General features: G+C 42.3%; 1 protein-coding gene across 2 annotated transcripts in view; it reads left to right on the plus strand.

The window, feature by feature from the left end:
- The first annotated feature begins 11,677 nt into the window (after window positions 1-11,677).
- LOC129842384 (ETS translocation variant 4-like) overlaps window positions 11,678-22,124 on the plus strand; it is a 29,260-nt gene continuing 18,813 nt past the window's right edge. The window contains exons 1-5 of one of the 2 annotated variants that reach the window (XM_055910963.1): window positions 11,678-11,874; window positions 12,462-12,569; window positions 13,231-13,321; window positions 13,655-13,702; window positions 18,929-18,982. In XM_055910963.1, coding sequence (XP_055766938.1) covers window positions 12,513-12,569; window positions 13,231-13,321; window positions 13,655-13,702; window positions 18,929-18,982 — 250 coding nt within the window. In that variant the 5' untranslated portion in view covers window positions 11,678-11,874; window positions 12,462-12,512. Of the gene's footprint in view, window positions 11,875-12,344; window positions 12,570-12,808; window positions 12,940-13,230; window positions 13,322-13,654; window positions 13,703-18,928; window positions 18,983-22,124 lie in introns of those variants that run through there. The other variant, XM_055911032.1, reaches the window with a different exon arrangement.

Here is a 22,124-nt window from a genome sequence, read left to right on the forward strand (position 1 = left end):
AAATCTTGGCTACAGCTACAGCTATGTTAATACTGGAATACCAGTGAGAGGCCACCACTCTCACTCTTAATAATTCATTAGTTAGAGTCTTCAAATTAACCCACTGGCATTTCCACTCCTGTCCCCTGGGCACTTCTCCTATATCTCCTATGTCTAATGGCAGTAAACGCCTGTCCACACTGCCACTGACCTGCCAGACCCACATACCCAGTTCATCCCAACGGGAGGTCCTTCACATACCAGGCCTCGCCAATGTCCAGATGGCACTGAATGGCTCTAGTGCCAGTGCCCCATCCATCTTTCTTCAAAGAGAGAGGTGGAGTGCCAGGCATTCTCCACGTGTGACCTATAAGCCTGGTACACTTACAGGTGCAAAAGGCCACCTCTGTCTTCAGTGCCTGTACAGTGGCGTAGCTCAGTTTTACAAGGTCTGACCAAGATAGACCAAAGTATCAGCTATCACACCATATAAAGTAACGACCTCCATATGTACATTATTTGTTTCTGAAAATGCAACTGGATTCATGTGAACTCCGTCAGACACCGTAAAAGGCATTTCATTTTTACAATTATTGTCCTACAAGTGTATAAGGCCTTGATTGTTTCATTCTAAAATGAGATTAATCAAATATCTAAAACAAATCCCCAAACTTCTTTTGGTTTTCTTTGATAGCACTATTAAATGCTCCAGGACAATTTTCTTCAGCATTTTGGCATGCTTTCCAGATTTAGAACACAAAACAACATTTATAAAGCAAACATTATCCCTTAGCACAGCAAATGCTTCAATTGTTTAAGCATATGTTGCAAAAATGTATCTTAAAGGAGTTAGCCATCAAAGTTGACAATAGATACTCAAAATAGACATATTTTTGCCTCTAAAAATGTAAGTTCAATACAAATATTTGTTTAATATGGAAAATGACTCATTTGAAAATGCCCAATAAAAACATAACCATTTTATCAGATCTTTCAGTACTCTGACGGAGTTGACATTAGACACAAATGTGATGGAGTTTGTGTTCTACAGAGTTTCAAATTTAATTTATCTTCTTCATTCAAGTGGTATTCACAGTAGCAATTTCGTTTTTTCTCAGTTGCTTTCTGACTTTAAGACCTAATGAAACGAAACATATGTGAACCAAAATTCCAATTCTATTTTAATGTGGTTGTGACCATGGTGATTTCAATATTGTGTGTTTAAGTCTATCAAAAGTGGAGAACCATGAGTGGTCTTGTTGCACTACATGTTATGAGGATATGAATAAGCGGTCCTTATGGTATAGCTGACCCTGCTCATTCCTGATTCATTTAGGATTTTAGACAAATCTGAAGGAGTTGACCAAATCTCTGTACACACCTTTTAGGAATCAAAGTTTTGAGAGATCTATTATTTAAAGTCACAGCGTGTCACACCCTGTCCTTAGAGATCCTTTTTATTCTCTATGTTTGGTTGGGTCAGGGTGTGACTCGGGTGGGAAAATCTATGTTTTCTATTTCTTTGTTGTTTTGCGAGTGTGGTTCCCAATCAGAGGCAGCTGTCAATCGCTGTCTCTGATTGGGGATCATATATAAGTTGTGATTTTCCGTTTGGGTTTTGTGGGGTGTTATTTTCTGTTTAGTGTCTGTGCCTGACGGAACTGTTCGCTTTTGTTTTTGGATTTGTTATTTTTGTTTGAGTGTTTCTTGTAATAAATATCACGAACACTTTCCACACTGCGCTTTGGTCCACTTTTCCTTCCACCGACGATGAGTGTTACACAGAGGGCTATTGCAAGAAACTACATTTTTGGGAGAGTTTGAAATTGTGATCCTTTGCTCCGGACAAGGGCATTTCAAGGTATAGAGACAATGTGGAAATGAAAAATCTTGAATATATTTAGAAAATTCCCAAAACAAATATTTTCCCTTATAAAATTCTACTAAATGTAAATTTTAAAGTCAAATAATGCATCATAAACCTTTTTTTCCAACTATAAAAATAAACCGGGCAAGGATTGTCCCGACTTTTAAGAATCCCTGAGATAATTTCCTACTATTCTACACGGTTTGCCATGAGGCTGCGAGAAAATGTTGCAGTTTAAAAGCTAAAAACCTGTCATTCAAAAAAAAAAAAATGACGTGTTCATGTGCTATCTGGGAAACCTGACCTCCGGGGGCCCGAAAGCCAAAAAATACAGAATATAATAATGTTGTGGAGGTTGATCGTGTGGTCATAAGATTCATAAGAGCATTTAACTGATAGGAAGGTGTGTTTAACTTTGATATGTTCACATACTGTATCGCCATATTTATTTGATTTCATGCCACATGAAATGTCACACATACAAATTAATCAAGTACACGTACAAAATGATGCACTTGATTAAGAATCATAGAGGGTAAACAAAAAAAAGTCTACAAATTATTTCCATTGTGGTCCTCTTTCATGATAGCCCTTTGCAAGTTTGATATGCACTACATGACCAAAAGTATGCGGACACCTGCTCATCGAACATCTCATTCTAAAACCATGCAAATTAGTATGGAGTTGGTCCCCCCTTTGCTGCTATAACAGCCTCCACTCTTCAAGGAAGGCTTTCCACTAGATGTTGGAACATTGCTGTGGGGACTTGCTTCCATTCACCCACTCACCCACTCCATTCACCCACAAGAGCATTAGTGAGGTCGGGCACTGATATCAAATCAAATTTTATTGGTCACATACACGTGTTTAGCAGATGTTATTGAGAGTGAAGCGAAATGGTTGTGCTTCTGGTTCCCGACAGTGCGGCAATATCTAACAAGTAATATCTAACAATTCCACAACAGATACCTAATATACACAAATCTAAGTAAAGGAATGGAATTAAGAATATATACATTTATGGATGAGCAATGTCAGAGCGGCATAGACTAAGATACAGTTGATAGTATAGAATAGAGTATATACATATGAGATGAGTAATGCAAGATATGGAAACATTATTAAAGTGACATTATTAAAAGTGACTAATGTTCCATTTCTTAAAGTGACCAATGATTTCAAGTATGTGTATGTAGGCTGCAGCCTCTCTGTGCTAGTGATGACTATTTAACAGTCTGATGGCCTTGAGATAGAAGCTGAGAGATTAGGTCTGGCGTTCCAAGTCATCCCAAGGTGTTCGATGGGGTTGAGGTAAAGGCCAGTCAAGTTCTACCACACCAATCTTGACAAACCATTTCTGTATGGACCTCGCTTTGTGCACGGGGACATTGTCATGCTGAAACAGGAAGGGCCTTCCCCAAACTGTTGTCACAGAGCTGGAAGCACAGAATTTTCTAAAATGTCATTTGCCTTCACTGGATCTAAGGGGCCTAGCCCCAGACCATTATTCGTCCTCCACCAAACTTTACAGTTAGCACTATATATTGGGGCAGGTAGTGTTCTCTTGGTATCCGCCAAACCCAGATTCTTCCGTCGGACTGCCAAATGGTGAAACGTGATTCAGCACTCCAGAGAACGCCATTTCCACTGCTCCAGAGTCCAGCCGACACTTGGCATTGTGAAATGGAAACCCATTTCATGAAGCTTCCGACAAACAGTTATTGTGCTGACGTTGCTTCCAGAGGCAGTTTGGAACTCGATAGTGAGTGTTGACAGACGATTTTTACTCGCTACGTACTTCAGCACTCGGGCGTTTCCCTTCTGTGAGCTTGTGTGGCCTACCACTTCGGGGCTGAGCCATTGTTGCTCCTGAGCGTTTCCACCTCACAGTAACAGCACTTACAGGAGACGGGGCAGCTCTAGCAGGGCAGAAATTTGACGAACTGACTTTTTGGAAAGGTGGCATCCTATGACAGTGCCACGTTGAAAGTCACTGAGATCTTCAGTAAGGTCATTCTACTGCCAATGTTTGTCTATGGAGATTGCAAGGCTGTGTGCTCGATTTTATACACCTGTCAGCAACGGGTGTGGCTGAAATAGCTGAATCCACTCATTTGAAGGGGTGCTCACATACTTATAGGGATGTAGTGTATGCGGAAGGAGGAAGCTAAAATGGCAGGTCAATTTGGTTATTTTGTCATAAATACCCCAAAAACGTATACATACTATACATAAAGGAACGCTATTTGGTCATCAATGGGCTAGGAGGGAATTCTCACAGAGGCACACACTATCCATGAACCAGGATTTCACCTTCCTTTTAAAGTTACACCAAGTGGGAATAGTTTTAACAGACCGAGGCAGACTATTCCCCTCAGAGGCTCCTGAAAATAAAAAGGTATCCTTCCCTGAATCTGTTTAGATTTTTTAGCAAATTTATTGAAAAATGAAATACAGAAATATCCAAGTATTCATGTCCCTTTGCTATGACACTCCACATTGAGCTCAGGTGCATCCAATTTTCTTTGATTCTCCTTGTGTCACACCCTGATCTGTTTCACCTGTCTTGTGATTGTCTCAATCCCCTCCAGGTGTTGCTTATTATCCCTGGTGTATATATCCCTGTGTTTCCTGTCTCTTTGTGCCAGTTCGTCTTGTATGCTTTTCAAGTCAACCAGTGGATTTCCCGTACTCCTGCTTCTATTCTCTTTTGCTAGTCCTCCCGGTTTTTGACACTTGCCTGTTTTCTGGACTCTGTACCCGCCTGCCTGACCATTCTGCCTGCCCTGACCTTGAGCCTGCCTGCCACTCTGTACCTCCTGGACTCTGAACTGGTTTTGACCTTTTGCCTGTCCACGACCATTCTCTTGCCTATCCCTTTTGGATTATTTAATAAATATCAAGACTCAAACCATCTGCCTCCCGTGTCTGCATCTGGGTCTCGCCTTGTGCCCTTATGACCAAGAACCCAATGACCACTCTGACAGAACTACAGAGTTCATTGGCTGAGATGAGAGAACCTGCCAGAAGGACAACAGTCTCTACAGTACTTCACCAATCTGGGCTTTTTGCGAGAGTGGCCAGACGGAAGCCACTCCTGAGAAAAAGGCACATAACAGCACCCTTGGAGTTAGCAAAAAGGCACGTGAAAGACTGAGTGTAAGGCAAAAAAGTATGTGTTCTGATGAGACAAAAATGTATCACTTTGGCTTGAATGCAAGGTGTCTTGAGAAAACCAGGCACAAGCATGGTGGTGGCAGCATCATGCTATGGGCATGCTTTTTAACGGCAGGGACTGGGAGACTGGTAAGGCTAGAGGCAACAATGAATCAAGCCAAATGCAGGCAAATCCTTGACGAGAACCTGCTTCAAAGTGCAAACAGCCTTAGACTGGGGTGAAGATTCACATTCTAACAAGACGATGAACACAAGCATACAGCCAAAGCAACACTGGAATGGCTTCAGAACAAGAATGTGAAGGTCCTTGATTGGCTCAGCCAAAGCCCAGACTTCAATCCCATTGAAAATATGTATATGAAAGACTTGAAGATTGCTGCTCAACACTGCTCCCCAATTAACTTAATAGAGCTTGAGAAAATCTGCAAGGAAGAATGGGAGAAAATCCCCAAATCCAGATGTGCAAAGCTGATACAGACATACCCAAGAGGACTCAAAGCTGTAATCACTGCCAAAGGTACTTCTACAAAGTATTGACTCAGGGGTGTGAATACTTATGTAAATTAGATATATGTATTTCCTTTCTAATAAATTAGCAAAAATTTCAAAAAGCATGTTTTCAATTTGTGGTATTGTGTGTAGATTGGTGAGAAAAATGTATTTAATAAATGTTGAATTCAGGCTGTAACACAACAAAATGTGGAATAAGTGTTCTAAGAGTTCTTTCTGAAGGCTATGTACATACTGACGTCCTACGCATGCATACAGGATGTTATATTGAGCATTGCTGCTTTGCTTGAGTCCATACCTCTGTTTTCCTAAGAGTGGCTATCTAACAAACATGGGATATCAAGTTGCATAAACATAGAGAATATAGACAACATGAACTACAGTAAAATATACAGTATGAAGAAACTAAAAACTACCAGCTGCAATAGTCCAAGCCAGAACTATTTCTTGACAATCCAGTTTTATCAACTTTATGAGACTGTTCTGTCGTACATTACATCTTCGGTCAAGCTGAGTGACCTTGTGTTATGAGGTCGGCCTAAACCGGATGAACCAAAACTAAACACTACCGGACAGTTGTTTGGAATCCCAACCCAGGCCTGAGTCGTTTTGAGGGGTCTCAGGGCATTGTTTATAACGATCCAAATGAATTACAACAAGGATTTTGACTGAATTAGCGAGGCTCCCTTGTGAAATCAGAGCAACGGAGTGTTGCGAAGCAATGAAACCTCAAAAATGTGATTTAGGAAGAGAGAAGAGGCGAGGGTGGGTGAGATGACTGGTTAACTCTGAGACATTGAATTAGTGAGAAGTCTCTTCTCTTCCCAGCATGCAATAGCGTAGAGCTTTGATGACTGTCTGAGTAGCGATGAAAGTAGAAAGAGTCCAGCAGGGGTTTACTGTACCTTACTAATTTCTTTGCTTTAAAATGTATGATACACATTCTACAATAACAGAATATGGAAAAAATGACCTTGGCCTCCTGTAATCCAAACCATCAAATTATATATTTTAAGTTTGTTCACAGACTGTATTTAACACCAAGTAAATGTTTTTACGATGAATTTGACCCCAATTCCCAACTGTTCACTGTGTCACCCAAATCAGATAGGGAACATTCCTTCATTTCTTTGCTTTAAAATTCATGATAAACATTCCACATTAACAGAATATGGAAAAATATGACCTTGGCATCCCATCATTCGAACCATCAATTTATACATTTTAAGTTTGTTCCGAGACTGTATTGAGCACCAAGGAAACGTTTTACGATGAAATTGGTCCCAACTCTCAACTGTTTACTGTGTCCCCTAAATCAGGTAGGCACATTCCTTCATGTGATGTGGGAGTGCCGTGCTGTTAAATGCTTCTGGGACAACCTTATCAAATTAATTTCCAAGTGCATGAATGTAAATATTCTGTGCTTTGCATCTATTATGTTAATTAACTATGATAGTTCTTTGAATCTCTCAATCAATCAGAGTAGATTGCTGCCTGCCAGCAGTACTGCTGCAAAAACAGCTGGTGGCTCTTAGATGGCAATCACCTCACTCTCTCCCAATTCACCAGTGGATACAGTTGCAATTAGAAGTTGTAACGTTAAAACGATTGACGGCGAGAATGAATGGTGCTAGTCAAGGAACAATTGAGGCCTGGACATATATATATATATATATATATATATATATATATATATATATATATATATATATATATATATATATGACTGTGTAAAGAATAATCTATGAAGCCCAACACATACAAAAAAATATATATATGTACCTTTTTTCATATTTTTCCTGTCTTTCTTTGTTCAGGTCCATGGGGAAGCGGTGGTTGTGGGAGGGGGGGACTAACGAGCAACTCTAGTTGCTAGGGGCGTGGGAAGGGATGGAAAATATGGTTTCCGGGTGGGGGGGTGGGAGGAAGTCGTCGGATGGGTGGGGTTGGGGAAGTGGGGTGGAAGGTTGTGGTTGGAGGAAGACGTTGGATGGGTGGGGTTAGGGAAATGGGTTTTTATTTATTTATTTTATTTAACCTTTATTTAACTAGGTAAGTTAATTAAGAACAAATTCTTATTTTACAATAATGGCCTACCCCAGCAAAACCCTCCCCTAACCCGGACGACGCAGGACCAATTGTGCGCCACCCAATGGGACTCCCGATCACGGCCGGTTGTGATACAGCCCGGGGTTGAACCAGGATCTGTAGGGTTGGGAGATTGTGGTTGGAGGAAGACGTTGGATGGGTGGGGTTGGGGAAATGAGGTGGGAGGTTGTGGGTGGAGCCTCAATTCTCTTTTCATTTTTTTCTTTTGTTACTTACTAAATGTATTGTTACTTTTTGGCTCTGTGTCATGATCATGGTGATCAATGCTTTGTAGTTGTCTTCCTTTTTAAAACATGATTATGTATTCTTCTTTTTGAGTAGCAGCCCCATGGGTGGATGCGAGCTAACTATTAAATTATATACATTTATGTATTGTGCATGTAGCCCACCCCCTCAACAAGACAAAGATATATATATATTTGGTCACCCCAAAATATCCACACTACTGAATAGTCCTTCTGTCCATATAGCATTTTGATTAGACTGAAACAGTGATGATGAGGCACAGCGCAGGCCCCAAAGCCAAACCATTGGCTTTTCCCCATGCACCTAGATGATACTGATGGATTACCATAGTAGAAGTACATGGGATTTTGTTTTGTCCCAAAAGTAGCATGGAAATGAAGTGGAAAATGGGATATAAATGAAAATGTGGGCGAGTCGAGTGACAATAGAGTGTTTACACAGTGACAGAGACAGCAACAAGGCTCCTCTATGTCTCTTCATCAGAGCCGTCCCACGCTAGAACAAAATAACTTCTCCCAGTCCCAGCTCTTTTCTATGGGCTCCTGATGAAGAATCTTGTGTTGAGAAGAAAACCGGAGCGGGCCGGTCTAAAACTGTATATAAAGGGGAGTTTGCTTTGTGTCTTGTTTGGAGTGTCAGCAGGCCAGTGCAGCTGCATGCAGACTTTCAGGCGGCATCAGAAAAACACCCCCATAAACGAAGAGACTATTGTGTTCACCCGATTGATCTTTCATAAGGCAGTGGAGGCTAGACAGGCTGACTTTGGTGGGGCATGGATGGTGGGGTTGACAAACAAGCGAGCCAGTGTCTGTGGCAGGGGACTGAGGCTGCAGGTGCTGAGAGCACACTTGGGTTGGCGCACTAGTCCTCCCTCAGATGCCAACGATGACATTTCCTGGCTGTGCCTATACACAAGGAGGCACCCCAGCAACGGCGCTATGTCCTGGGGCAATGAATAATAGGCCACCGGAGGGTACAAAGCACGCGCGCGCACGCACACACACAGAGTCACACAGCAGTTAAAGATAATCTGTTTTTGTGGGGGAGGCAGGCTGAGCTGAGCCTGTCTTGGGGTCTGTGTGAACTGCAGAGCTAGGCATTCCACAGGGGTGGCGGAGGGAAATCACTTTATGTGTCGCGGTCTAAGCCAGCAGCCAGCGACGACCCCATGCACCAAGACCGAGCCAGGGGACGTTAATCAGCCACTGCACCAACTCATGACTTAAAACTCTTCATATTAGAGAAAGTTTACTGCAAGTAACTCTCACTCCCTTCTGGATTTGGGGAAAATCTGTTTATTACTCAGGTGTATTCAAAACAGGACAAGTGCCTGTCTGATGAAGACAGTTTTATTGAACAGACAGCGGCAGGCAGTGACTCTACAGACCTGTCTGAGAAAAAGCACAACTCTGAAGGATGTGGGTTCAAAACCCTGATGTGTATGAAATGTTCTGACCTCTTGGCCTTAATTAACAGAATTGGCTCAGCTTTTTCTTGAGTTATTTTCAGGTGTGCATTGTTTGCTGTCCAGGGGGATAGAGGAAGTCCTGGAGTCCTTTCCTGGCCTCTGAATAGGCGCCCTGGTCTCAGGGCAGTCAGAACATAATGTTTGGGGAGGGCAGCCTGGATCCAAATTTGGCAGCCTGGCAGAAAAGGATGTGCGATAAGTCAAAAGCCAAATAAGTAACCCTTATTTTTAGTAGCACACACACACTTCACACACACACTTCCTTTCTCACACACACACTCACCCAGGCCAGGCTGCACCTCTTTTCACACGGCCACTGTTTAGACTGGGAATCATCTTCCAGTTGATATGGCACGTGAGAGCAAGCTGCTCTTCATCGAAAGCCTGTCCCCACTGCAAACAACCAGGGCTGCCTGTCTTGTCTGGCATCTGCCCACTGCCTGAGAGAATATGTCCTGTTTGTTTTAATGGCCATGGAACCATGGATGTTGTGCACAGGTCACCTCAATGAATGGGCATCCTCATGTGATTTATGTTTTAGATTAACCATTCTAAATGTAGCGTTATTAAATTCGTCACTATTTTTTGGGAGAATGGAGATTGAAGAATGAAGGATAGTACAAATAAATGGTCAATAATAATCTTCATTTAAATCGTAAATGCTTAGCGTCAACTCTAAGGAATTATGAATGTAAAATGTGTAGATGTTATGTTTATTATTACACAATAACATAAATTACTCCTTGACATATGATCAAGAAAAAGCGGATATATGGGGTGAGGGGTACGATATTGTCAGAGATCTCTTGAGTAGCCCACATGGCTCGTCTCTGGTATGGGAACTCATTAGATTCCCAGTGGGGGTAGGGGCAACCTGCCCCACCATGGAGCCACTGATGCGACCCAGGGCAAGCTGTCTCATAGACACAATAAAAATACATGGCCAGGAACTGCTTGAATTAATAAAGATTGGAAGCTAAATAAAGGCGAATAAAGGGCAATAACAATAAACGTTTTACAAGCACACTACTTCAGGACATCATCATTGCCCTATTGAGCATTTTCAACAATACTGGTGGGGTTGTGAGCTATTTTGTATTAAAAACAGCAGAAAGGTATTCATACTTTTCCAGTAATGTGATGTCCGTGGGTCTTCAGGAAGCTTCAGGGGTTTATCAGTCACCGTCAGACTTATCAGGACAGAGGGAGGAGGAGGGAGGAGAGGAAGGGCTGATAGACCTCCAGAAAGAAGATGAGAGGGAGAGAGGGAAGTGGACAGCGGTGTTGGGGACAAGCCTTCCACACTAGACCATCCCCACCTCCTTCAAACAGGGAGGAGACCCCTCCTCCCCCCATCTCTCTCTCTGTCTTCCCCACTTCTGCTTCCCCGTCTCTGTTCACAACAAGCACTATTGAAGTACGGGCAGAAAAACAGTAATATTTTACCCTGCAAACAAAGCCCCCTTTTATCAAAAAGCACTCTTATCTACCAGGTTCCATCTAGTACCTCCTACAGAAAGCTTTATAGCATCTATTTTTGCTCTGTGTAGACTATTCTTAAACCTGCTGAGCCAGCTATTAGATTCAGGCAAACATACAGTATATGGCTATTAGTGTATATATTGGAAATGAAGTATGTGTACTTTGAGTAAAATGAAACATCTCCATTAGTTTCAGAAAGAAACAACCACTTGAAACCACAGAAAGCTTGCTTTTCAACACAGTTTTTTTTTCATTTTAGAGTGCATGTGATAGAATGGCACAGAATAGGATGTAATTGGTTTATCGTCATAAAACATAATAACGAGATAGTAACCTTTTCCCTCAGTTTGTTTGGTTTAAAAGCTACCTGTGACATTTCATATAATTTATATTCAGAAGGTGTTTCAAATAGCCAACCTCTGACTCCGTCAGTGAACAAAGTAATTGCTAGTTGTACATGGCATAAAACATGTTATGTAGTCATTATAAGTGAGGAGAAGAAGTGTAAGAAGGTAAACAAACTAGCTTATTTGACAGAGTCTGGGCAGGTAGGGAGAAACAAGTTGGGACATTCAAGCGAGGGCAGGTTTTTATGAATGGACGTTTTTTTTCTGACTTCTAACTCCCCCTCTCTGGCTTTGTGAATGAAAAACAACTGGAAAACCTAGTATAAAGACTCTTTGAGTCCCAAACTCTGATTGGCTACTGCTTTTCTAACTCCGCCCATGGTTGCTAGGGACCCAGACAGTCTCATAGCGGATTGGTTCAAAGAGAGAGCCTAGATTTCATTCATAAGTCAGGTCATTCATTAAGACAAAGGAAGAAATTCGAGCCCTTGAAAGAGGAAATCCACGATTCACCAAGTCATTTGGCCAAGCGAGCGACAGAGAGCAAGAAAAGCAAGTCTACGTAGTCCAAATCAACACTCAAGTCTGGAAAAGAATTGACAACATTGTTTTTTGGGGCATTTCTGTCCCATGCTTATAACACACGCATTAAGCTTTTCATTTTCTTATTGTTGACTATTATAAGCAAGGTGAGGTTAAAACTGGTATTTAGTTGCCCTCTGTAGCCCATACAGTTGAGACGCGACATCTGTTTCTTTTCACATTATCCACGGTTTCCATTTTCTCTCTGGGCATTGATGTAGCCTAAATAGAAAGTATAAGCCTATACTTTTTAGTAAGAAAGGACTATACTTTTTAGTAAGAAAAGCCTATACAATTTGTCTATTGTAGTTTTATACGTGCATGTCCTATAAAATCACAATTTATTGGTTTGCCTGACGATTTTACAACTGCAAATTCTACATGATTATTCTATTTAGCCGACAAAAACCTATATGAGCCACATTTCAAATAACATATTATAACTATAGAGGAGCAAATGGCACATTGCATAGGCTTGTTTATTGAGTTAATTTTGTGCGGTATCTGATGACTGTCTATCCCGAACCACAGACTACAGTCTAGCTAGCGGTAAAGGTGGCACCAGCCCGCTGGGTAATCACTCGCCATAGCTTCCCCTCTCTGCATTTTTTTGTGAATGGAGCTCATTAGGTATGCAGCTTTCTCCCAGCTCCATTCACAACTATCGCTCCCCCTTGTCCCTCTCTCCCTGCAGGCTGCGTGGATCACATTCAACTCAGCCTAAATGATCACAAACGGTTAACGGATGGATTATAAAATGGATGGATATTTGGACCAGCAAGTGCCTTACACTTTAGCAAATGTACGTATGTATAAAGTCATGTATTTTATTATGCTGTACTCAATTTTAAGACTTGGTTACCGGGCTTTCTCTTTCGATCGCCCGTTGCATGCGATTTATTTGAAGCAACTATGTGCGCGATGAAAACTATTTTCAGTTCGGTTCTAAACTATCAAAAGGTCTGCACAATTTTTTGAACTAAATAATATAAATGACAGCTTTTATTTTACACTGTTTATTAACATATTTCTTGTCTCTAGACAGGAGATGTTGACAGTGTAACACCGAAAATGGGCTAACAATTTGAGAGGGCAAATGGAACGATAAAGCGCGTTTGAGTTGCATCACTATTGCAATTCACAGAGACAACCAGCATTGTTTTTCTGTTGTGGTATATAATTTTTTTGGTCTGAAATTATAAGAAAAAAATAAAAACACAGAAAGTTACAACTATAATGATAATAATTCTAATAATTAGGCTACTGATAATAAGAAAATAATAGCCTTGTAATATCCAAATTATAATGTAATACGTACTTATTTTAGTATTTATAGCCATATTGACAAATTAACTAAACCAATTAGTGACAGTGGGCATGTTCTATGTAGCCTGTGACATCAAAGGGTGTACTACATGTTTGATTGTATTTTCCAGTTCTGTAATATTTCTGATGCTTTGCAGAAGTCACAAGGAAATGGACCCCTAAATAGACTGTTGATGGCAGCGAAAAGGAAATACATGGACACGGAATTACCCCCTCAGGAATCTGAAGGTAAAGTTAGAACTCCAGAGGAAGCTTGTAATGGCCTAAAGTCCCTTTGCATGACACGTTTACCTCGTCAATGCTTTGCCTACCAATCCGGCAAGCAGATATATCACTTATATTTATGGATTGATAAATATGTCTTAACTTGTCTAAACCTGAACTAGCTGACATGACATGTGTCTAATGATCTTTGACCTTGTTGTTCTGTTGTATTCATGTGTGTGTGTGTGTGTGTGTGTGTGTGTGTGTGTGTGTGTGTGTGTGTGTGTGTGTGTGTGTGTGTGTGTGTGTGTGTGTGTGTGTGTGTGTGTGTGTGTGTGTGTGTGTGTGTGTGTTTAGACCTCTTTCAGGATTTAAGCCAACTTCAGGAGACATGGCTCACTGAAGGTAATGTGTTTTTTTAAAGTATTACTTGTGTATGTTTCAGTGGCATAGTCAATGATGAAAACATATGAGTGGTATGGCAAAATACCAACATAAACGGGGAAATGTCAACAATATTTCTACAAGCAAGATACTATGTTAAAATATGCATTTGATCTATTGAACATTAGTCGTATTGATACCCTGGAGGACCAGCCTTGGTCAGACAGATATGAACATGGAAATGGTCCATAACAACGTCTATTGATATAGTTGTGTGTGTGGGTGGGTTTGATCCCAATTGCTCAGTTAATGACTTCTTGGTTGATGAGAACACTTGGATAAAATACTTAAACTATGCTTATAAATCTGTCATACCACCACTAAGCAGCAATGGCTTCAAACAATTCTTGGTCATGATAGAGCTCATTTCTCCAGAAGTATATGTATTCAATTTCTACAGATGTATTAATGTAGAGTGGGACTGAAATAATCTACAGTATGATAATTGCAATGAATTGGTATATAAGTTATGTGTACCAAATAGTCATCAGGCTACACCAGGAAAGGCCTAATATTGTGTGCTAGACACACAATACACAGGGTGAAGTACCAAGACTTTGTTTCTTACAGTAAAACAAGGACGTTTAGGAAGTGAAGAAACCCTCGGGGAGTTAAAACATGCTGATGCAATACACATGGCCATTAGTGACAGAAAAAAATGTCCTTTGTGAACATAGACAGGACATGATTAGCTGTAAACATGCCCTATTTTGGCCTTGCTGGCATGTAGTATGCTCGCGTGCCAATACGCCCAGCCAATGCAAACAAGCAGCATGTTAAGCCCCTGTCCCTTAACGCACATAGCGATGAAATGGACCCAGGCAGCAATTGTCAGCAGTGTGGAGTTTAAAAGTACAACGTGACGTACGCTCTGAAGAAGCAATTATGTGTTAAGACGGGACAACAAAACCCGAGGAATGACTCACGCTTGTTTGGTAATGTTTGGTCAATCTGGGGCCCAGAAGTGGCAAGGCAATATGTAACGGGTTAGCAATCTCTAAACCAGAAATGCAGCCGACTACGAAATGTTTGCCATCTTAAACCAGCCAAATTGATACCCTGTGATTTAGAGCAGACCTGGGTCAAATATACGCTGGAACTGTGCTGGAAAGGTCAACGTGAAAAGAAAATACCCGAGGCAACACAGTATGGTTCGGGGTCGGCACGGTAGTGTGAAAAAGGTCAAATGGGCCTCCCTCTTAAGAAAAACTACTGTTTATGAAGCCCGGCAAACAATTGTCTCACTGTATCTAGGCCTAGGTGCCTATTCTCATGCAGCGTCAAACTGACAAGTTCACACCACCACGCTCCACAGACAAAGACAAAGCCAACACCAATAAAAGGGACAACAATGAGAACCACTCCGAAGTCTGATCCCTTTGATGGACATTTTATTTGAATTCAGTCAGCCATAAAGGTAACATGCATAGCAGTAGATATGGGGTGCTGTTGTACTGCATTAAGAGATTGGTTAGAAGAAGAGGGTCACTGGGCCAAAGAGAGAATTAAAAAGCCGAGCTGCCTGGGTGGAGGTTGGTGGTGTAACTATCATGTGTTTTTTAACCCTAAATAATATATTGTTTTTGAGCTCTTCTGGCAGAACTCCTCTTTCCTTTTACATGAATTACAGGCCTGTCATTGTGACTGATTGTGGTTACAAGGGATTCACCCGCGTAGCAGGAAGGAGTTTTCTGCTAGAGAGAGCGGGAGAAAGGGAGAGGGGAGACAGGAACGTTGAGAGAGAGAGAGTTCAGGAGCTGGTCTCGTCTTGTCGTTTTCCTTTACGTTTATGACAGAGTTCTGCGATCCTCTCAGGATCTCCCATTGAGAAAAAAAAAGTAATTCAAGGTGTCTGGAAGAAAAAAAGGAAACATGCATCTGTGCTCATATAAACACACTTTCTGTCTTGTGCTGACTTGCATCCCAAAGACTTTTGACGAGGTGTTCCTGGAAGCAAATCGGATACACACGCGCGTTCACGCTCACACACACACACTCTCCCTCTGTCTGCCTAAGCACAGGGGTTGTGCTCTTGTCTGCGAGCCAGTCACACTGACGCTCCGACATCCTTAATGGGGGTTTTTTCTCTTCCCTTTCTGAGCTCGATCCAACGTGTTCCATTTTAGACATGTTGAAACTAGTGGAAATGATTTATTGTTTGGTCTGGTGGACTAAATATTGGCCTCTGCTCTTTCTCATAAAACAGCTTTATCCCTCTCCTTAGGGCAAAAGACTGCAAAGTTAAAAGGGGGTAATAATATTACCGTATAGCAACAAGGCACAGTATTATATAAGAAATCAATGTAATTCATCTGAACATGCTCCAAGACGCCATCATCCGGTTTCCTCCTCACAGGAAGAGGGGAAGAAATACGTGAAAGTGGATTTTGAAGTTCTTATTTTCTCTTTTCACTCCGTTTTGGTTTCCAAGCCAGGTTTTATGGTCTGGTAGCTGGTGGATGAACTGAGAGGGGACCTTTCGGATAGTTTCGGGTCTTTACTTGGCTGGGTGATGTCACAGACGCTGGCACTTACTCACTATCTCTTTGTGGGTTCTATGGACTTGCTCTGTTTTTGAGGGAATAAAGTGGAAGTAATTTTTCTTACTCCATAGTTTCAATTTGAGAGACTTTTTAATGTTCATTGTAAATTAACCTTCAGATTTGGTTTCCTATAATACTATACAATCTCATGTTCCTTATTCTGGTTATGTTAAACAATTTCAGAGTGGAGAGTGGATATGTGCTTCCTATGTGGTGGAATTTTGTTTTCGCTGGCCATTATGGACAGATTGTTGTCTCAATATTTAATGATAACCATCAACTTTTCCTAAGTATACCATTGCGTAACTGCAAGACCAAAGCAATGGAAAAAGCAGGAACCTTTCAAATTGGACTGATGCTAGTTGTAAGGGTTTCTAGCCCTGGCTGCAGGCGAGGTTTAGGGTTAGGCCATTTAGCCGCATGTAGCTAATCAGATGCCAGTGTGCTCATGCATGGCTCACTGGGTAAATTTGACCTTTTCACCCTTTTGGGTGTTGGCAGTATACTAATCTGGCTTTCCTAACCTGTTTGTGTGGTGCAATGTCCAGTGCTTGGGAAGACAGTTGATATCGGAAATGTATTTGGATCTGAACATCTTGGTAAACAGGATAGTACAATACTATCAAGCCCCGTTGCACCTGTACCCAATGGGCTGGGTTTGCATAAAGACAATTCAGAATGTTAGGGCCTAGATGGTAGGATCCGGTTCATTTCAATATAATATCAATTATAAGGTTGGAAATTAAACTCACTCCAAGTTAAGATCTAGTATGAATGGATTCATATTTATTTCACCATTCACCATTCACCACCACCATTCATTTGGATGATTTCTGCTGTTTTTGTGATTGAATTATTCAACAAAACATCACTCATTCTTACTAGATAGTGGCATTGTGACCAAGATCTAACCCTAAATAGTGCTAACCTAAACTTGTTCTCAGCTCCCCCAACTTCCCTCTCAGTTCCTCGTCCTCCTAACACCTCCAGCTTGACCTTTGAACGCACCTCAAAGCAGGTGACGAATTCCAGAACACTTCACTGGCCGCAGAGCATCTATATTGTCCAAGAACGTCCTCCAGCTTCACAAACTGGGTGTAAGACCGAAAGAAGAAGTCTGATTTCCTTCCTTGTTTAAAATATCCTGTTTAGTCTGTCTTTGCTCTGTGATGAAAAGCACACACAAACAAGTACACAAAATGCACACAATTTACATGTCACTGACGTCTTCCTGACACAATCGCAATCAGGTCAATGAGGGCTAAAGATATCTTTGTGGTTCTTTGGCCGGGGTTTGGACATACATGTTTGGACATGGGGGGGAGGAAGGAAAGCCAGCTCCACCTCTCTATTTATCCATCTATCACCAGTCTGGTTCGATAGCTAGCCTACGTGAGTGACAGTAACCCTCTCTCCACTGTAAGTGCACCTCTTAAGGTCATAAATCACCCTGTGCTGCCATCGTTAGGCCTCAAGTCAGAGCATCGTCCATCATACCGAAAGACAGCTTCACAAGCCAGTCTGAAGTTTTCAGAAGGGACCCTGAGATGTTCCTGGTCAGCTCGTGTGGTCAGGAAAAGCTCCTGACCCTAGTTGAGATCAGTCCAGAGGCAGAAGAGGAAGTGAGAAACCCCACTCCCTCATTTTTTCTGGTTACATTAGTTAATGAACTAAGTAGACCAGACCCAGCTTCTATCGCACTGGTGTCTATGGGAGAGCTATATGCTTAAGCAGATCGGAACTTACCATTTTTCCCAATGATAAATGGCCTGAGTGAACTATCTTTCTTTTCCACCTATTTTGATCAGTCCAGAATAAAACACAATCAATAATCACAGTTACGATGTTTGACTGAGGTCAAGGCAATGACTTGAGGTTAAACCCTCCCGAGCTGCAGCTCAAAGGGTTAACTAATAAATCAGTGTTTGTGCCGTCAAGACGTTGAATGCCACATGAAACAAGGAGCTAAGCATCATTCCCCCCTTGACTATGTGGTGTTGGCAAAATGCTGGCACGCTGGAAAGTGTGGAGGTGAAGGTCGCTTGGCTGGATCCAGGTAGTGAGTCAAGTTTCATGGCCAAGGAGAGAGTCTGGCGAGGCCCAGTAGCATGAACGCCAAGGCCCATGGACAGGGTGAGCCGAGCTTCCACACTGGCAAGGCTGCTGGACAGCATGAAGCACCAAGACTGGCTCAGTTAATAGGAAAATGCGCAGGTGTAGACCTTACTGTGAAATGCTAACTTACCAGCCCTTAACCAACAATGCAGTTCAAGAAATAGAGTTAAGAAAATATTTACTAAATAAACTAAAGTAAAAAATCGAATGAAAAGTAACAATAAAATAGCAATGACGAGGCTATATACAGGGGGTACCAAGTCAATGTGCGGTGGTACAGGTTAGTCAAGGTAATTTGTACATGTAGGTAGGGGTAAAGTGGCTATTCATAGATAATAAACAGTGAGTAGCAGCAGTGTAAAAACAGGGGGGGTCAATGTATATAGTCAGACAGGCTAGCGTAGTGCTCACTGTCTAGGTAAATTGCAGACCACCAAGGCTAGCTACAGTAGGTTAACTGATAGGCTTATAGCATTCTGCTCAAACCATGACATGACGCTAACGGTTTCTCTTTCTTTTCTGATTTCAGCTCAAGTGCCTGACAGTGACGAGCCGTTTGTTCCTGATTTCCACACCGAAAACTGTAAGTAAAGATTGCATTAGTGTAAAATCTAAGAATTCTGTGTTTGCGTGTTTGTTTTGTGTGTGTGTTTGCGTGTATGTGTGTGTGTTTGTTTAGTGTGTGTGTGCGTGCGTGCGTGTGTGTGTGTGAGAGAGATATAGAGAACTCAGATACGGGGTCAGCATTGGGTTGTGAAACTGCTCGAGGCTTGGGTGGAGCTACTGTATTTGTCGAAGTCACATTAATCTTTGCCTGGGAAAAAGCATTTCTGAGACACAAACTTAATACATGACCTACTCATCATGGGTGAATGTGGATGCTACCATTGTCCTCCTCTATCCATTTGCATGGTTTTGAAAAGCTGAATGGATCAGCCCAGGAAACCAGTAAAAGATCATTCAGACTCCAGGTACAAAGACTCCCTTTTGTGTATGTCTGAGGTGTAAGAGGGGAAAGCAAATTCCTATACTACACAACTGCGCGGCTGCTATTTGAATGGGTTTCCCTTTTTGTTGTGTTTTTAAACAATGGTGATTCAGAGTAGGGGAGTGTGCGCTTTGCAAACAGCGTCCTCTGTGCCTTTTTCATTCAAACTCATTCATAGACTTATGGGTGAGTTCACACAATATGACGAATGGGGAAATAATATATTTAACAGCAAATTTGACGCAAACTTAACATAGCAATTTTGATGGGTTAAGTCTTAATTAACTTGAACATGTTTTGAATAAAATTTAAACATGAGAATAAATCTGAAGTTTTATTGTGTGTATTTTAAACGTAGCAATTGAGTTCCCCCTGGCCCCGTTCAAAACCCAACCGCTATTGTGGGTAAACACTGTGCCATTTATCCCCAGTGACAACTGTCCCAGTAACACATGCCCAGTGAAACATATTGTTCCTGTCTGTGGGACAACAATGGTAACGAGGAAGCGGCGATGAACCCTAGAGCATGCAAGGGTCATGTCTACTTAACCCCGGGCCAGCCCAACCAATCGGCGGTCAGCCTGCTGCCCATGGTAGACGTTGGTATGCTCCGTAGGGTCAGTGGGACTTCACTTTGACAGGCAGCTCACTTATACACAGTAGTCTGAGCCGAGACGGGCTCAGGTTGACAGACAGCGCTCCTGCTAGCACCTGCTGTTCACACTCAATGACCAGAAGACTCTCTATTCAACATGATTTGATGGAAAGCTCCAAGTTGACAGGCTGCCATAGACATAAAGATATTCTTCTACATGTTTGTGGTTGCGACTTGAAGTGAGTTATTGAAGCCCCCAGCGTGTTTGATGAGGGCCTCTATTCCCATACCCGATTTTGCATTATTCTATCAAACTCATCGCTCTTCAGCCTTGTAATATAGTTCTAAACAGGTGACAGGTGTTAGGGAATCTCAGAGTACAGAGCGTAAAGCCGGCAAACAAAGTCCTAATCCCTTGTGCCAAAAAATAATTGAAGCCGTATTGAAAAGGCGCCACAGCAAATCAAACATAGTTGTTTTCTGAGTCAGGTTGTTACCTGTATGGGTGTGGAAAACAGAGGGAGATAGAGAGAACGAGAGAGAGATGAGGGAAAACAGAGCGCCAGGCTTTGGGACACTCTGGAATGCTAGATTAAGGAGATGGGGGGGGGGGGGGGGGGGGACAAGAAGTGATTGTGCAATACCTGCACATCTGGTAAATCTATGTAATCTCTTTCCCTTTTCTCTCAATAACAGCTAACAAGCATGCTCTGTCTCCAGAGTTCCACTGAGGGAAGGTTATGTAAACACGTCGTTTACCTCCTTACCAGTGGTGGAAAAAGTACTCAGTTGTCATACTTGAGTAAAAATAAAGATACCTTAATAGAAAATGACTCATGTAAAAGTCTTGTCTCATCGCTACAACTCCCGTACGGGCTCGGAAGAGAGGAAGGCCGAGAGCCATGCGTCCTCCGAAACACAACCCAACCAAGCCCCACTGCTTCTTAACACAGCGCGCATCCAACCCGGAAGCCAGCCGCACCAATGTGTCGGAGGAAGCACCGTAAACCTAGCGACCTGTTCAGCGCGCACTGCACCCCGCCCGCGATGAGACAACGATATCCCTACCGGCCAAACCCTCAAGGATATCCCTAACCCAGACAACGATAGGCCAATTGTGCGTCGCCCCATGGGCCTCTCGGTCGCGGCCGGCTGCGACAGAGCCTGGGCTCGAACCCAGAGTCTCTGGGCAATGCAGTGCCTTAGACCACTGCGCCACCCGGGGGGCCCCTTAGTTTCACCTTTTAATATTTTTTAGAATTGTCTGAGACCAAATATGCCATTGATAAATGTGTTGTTACTGAAATAAAAATTTTGTGGAAAGCAGTTCTTTATGTTCTGTTAGACGGAGAGCAGCCCAAGAGATGTGTCCCATTCATATATTTTCTCCTGCAAGTAAGCGGAAGCGTCTCCCCCTCTCCCTTAGTCTTCATTCATAAAAAAGTGCTACAGTACTGTTACCCCGTTTTGTGACCCCCTCTCTCTTTGAGTGAATTGTCTGACCCCTCCCTCTTCCTGTCTCTGTACAAACTAAGATGAATTATAACTCTGGACACCCCTCTCTCTCCTTTTCACCCTTCTACCATTTTGCTTTCTCTACGCTGAGCGTTCCAAGATGTGAGCTAATCCAACTATTTCAGAGCTGTGTGGGCCGATTGTTTAGTTTTGGACCTTGTAGTAATTATATAGGAAGTTGTGGCTGTAGATGCGGTTCTAGTCCTTTAGAGAGAAAATGGGAGACGGAGAGAGAGAACGAGAGACAAAAAGAGAGAGAGAGAGAGAGAGAGAGAGAGACTGCAGTTGAGTGCAAATGCTCACGGCAGTCCGTCTCTTCGGTAGGAAGCGTTATGCCTAGTCATGAATTTATGACCTTCCCTCTTGTTTGTGCTGTTGTGTTCCCCTGCTCACTGGTTCGCTCAGAGCTGGCCCAATCAGTCCCCATTTGGAGCAGAGGGACCATGAATTGGCGAGCTCCTACCTCTCTTTGCTCTCTCTCCAGTTGAACAAAAATAAATATGCAGGCCAGTGTTCTCGACTTTCCAAAATACAGCTGCTATGCAACAAGTCTGCTGAAACATCCAGGTGACTGACAGATATGCAGGGGTACCGTTCGCCCCCAGGAAGGGCGATTCCTCTTCAATG

Source organism: Salvelinus fontinalis, chromosome 1 (genome assembly GCF_029448725.1).
Source record: "Salvelinus fontinalis isolate EN_2023a chromosome 1, ASM2944872v1, whole genome shotgun sequence".
NCBI lineage: Eukaryota > Metazoa > Chordata > Actinopteri > Salmoniformes > Salmonidae > Salvelinus > Salvelinus fontinalis.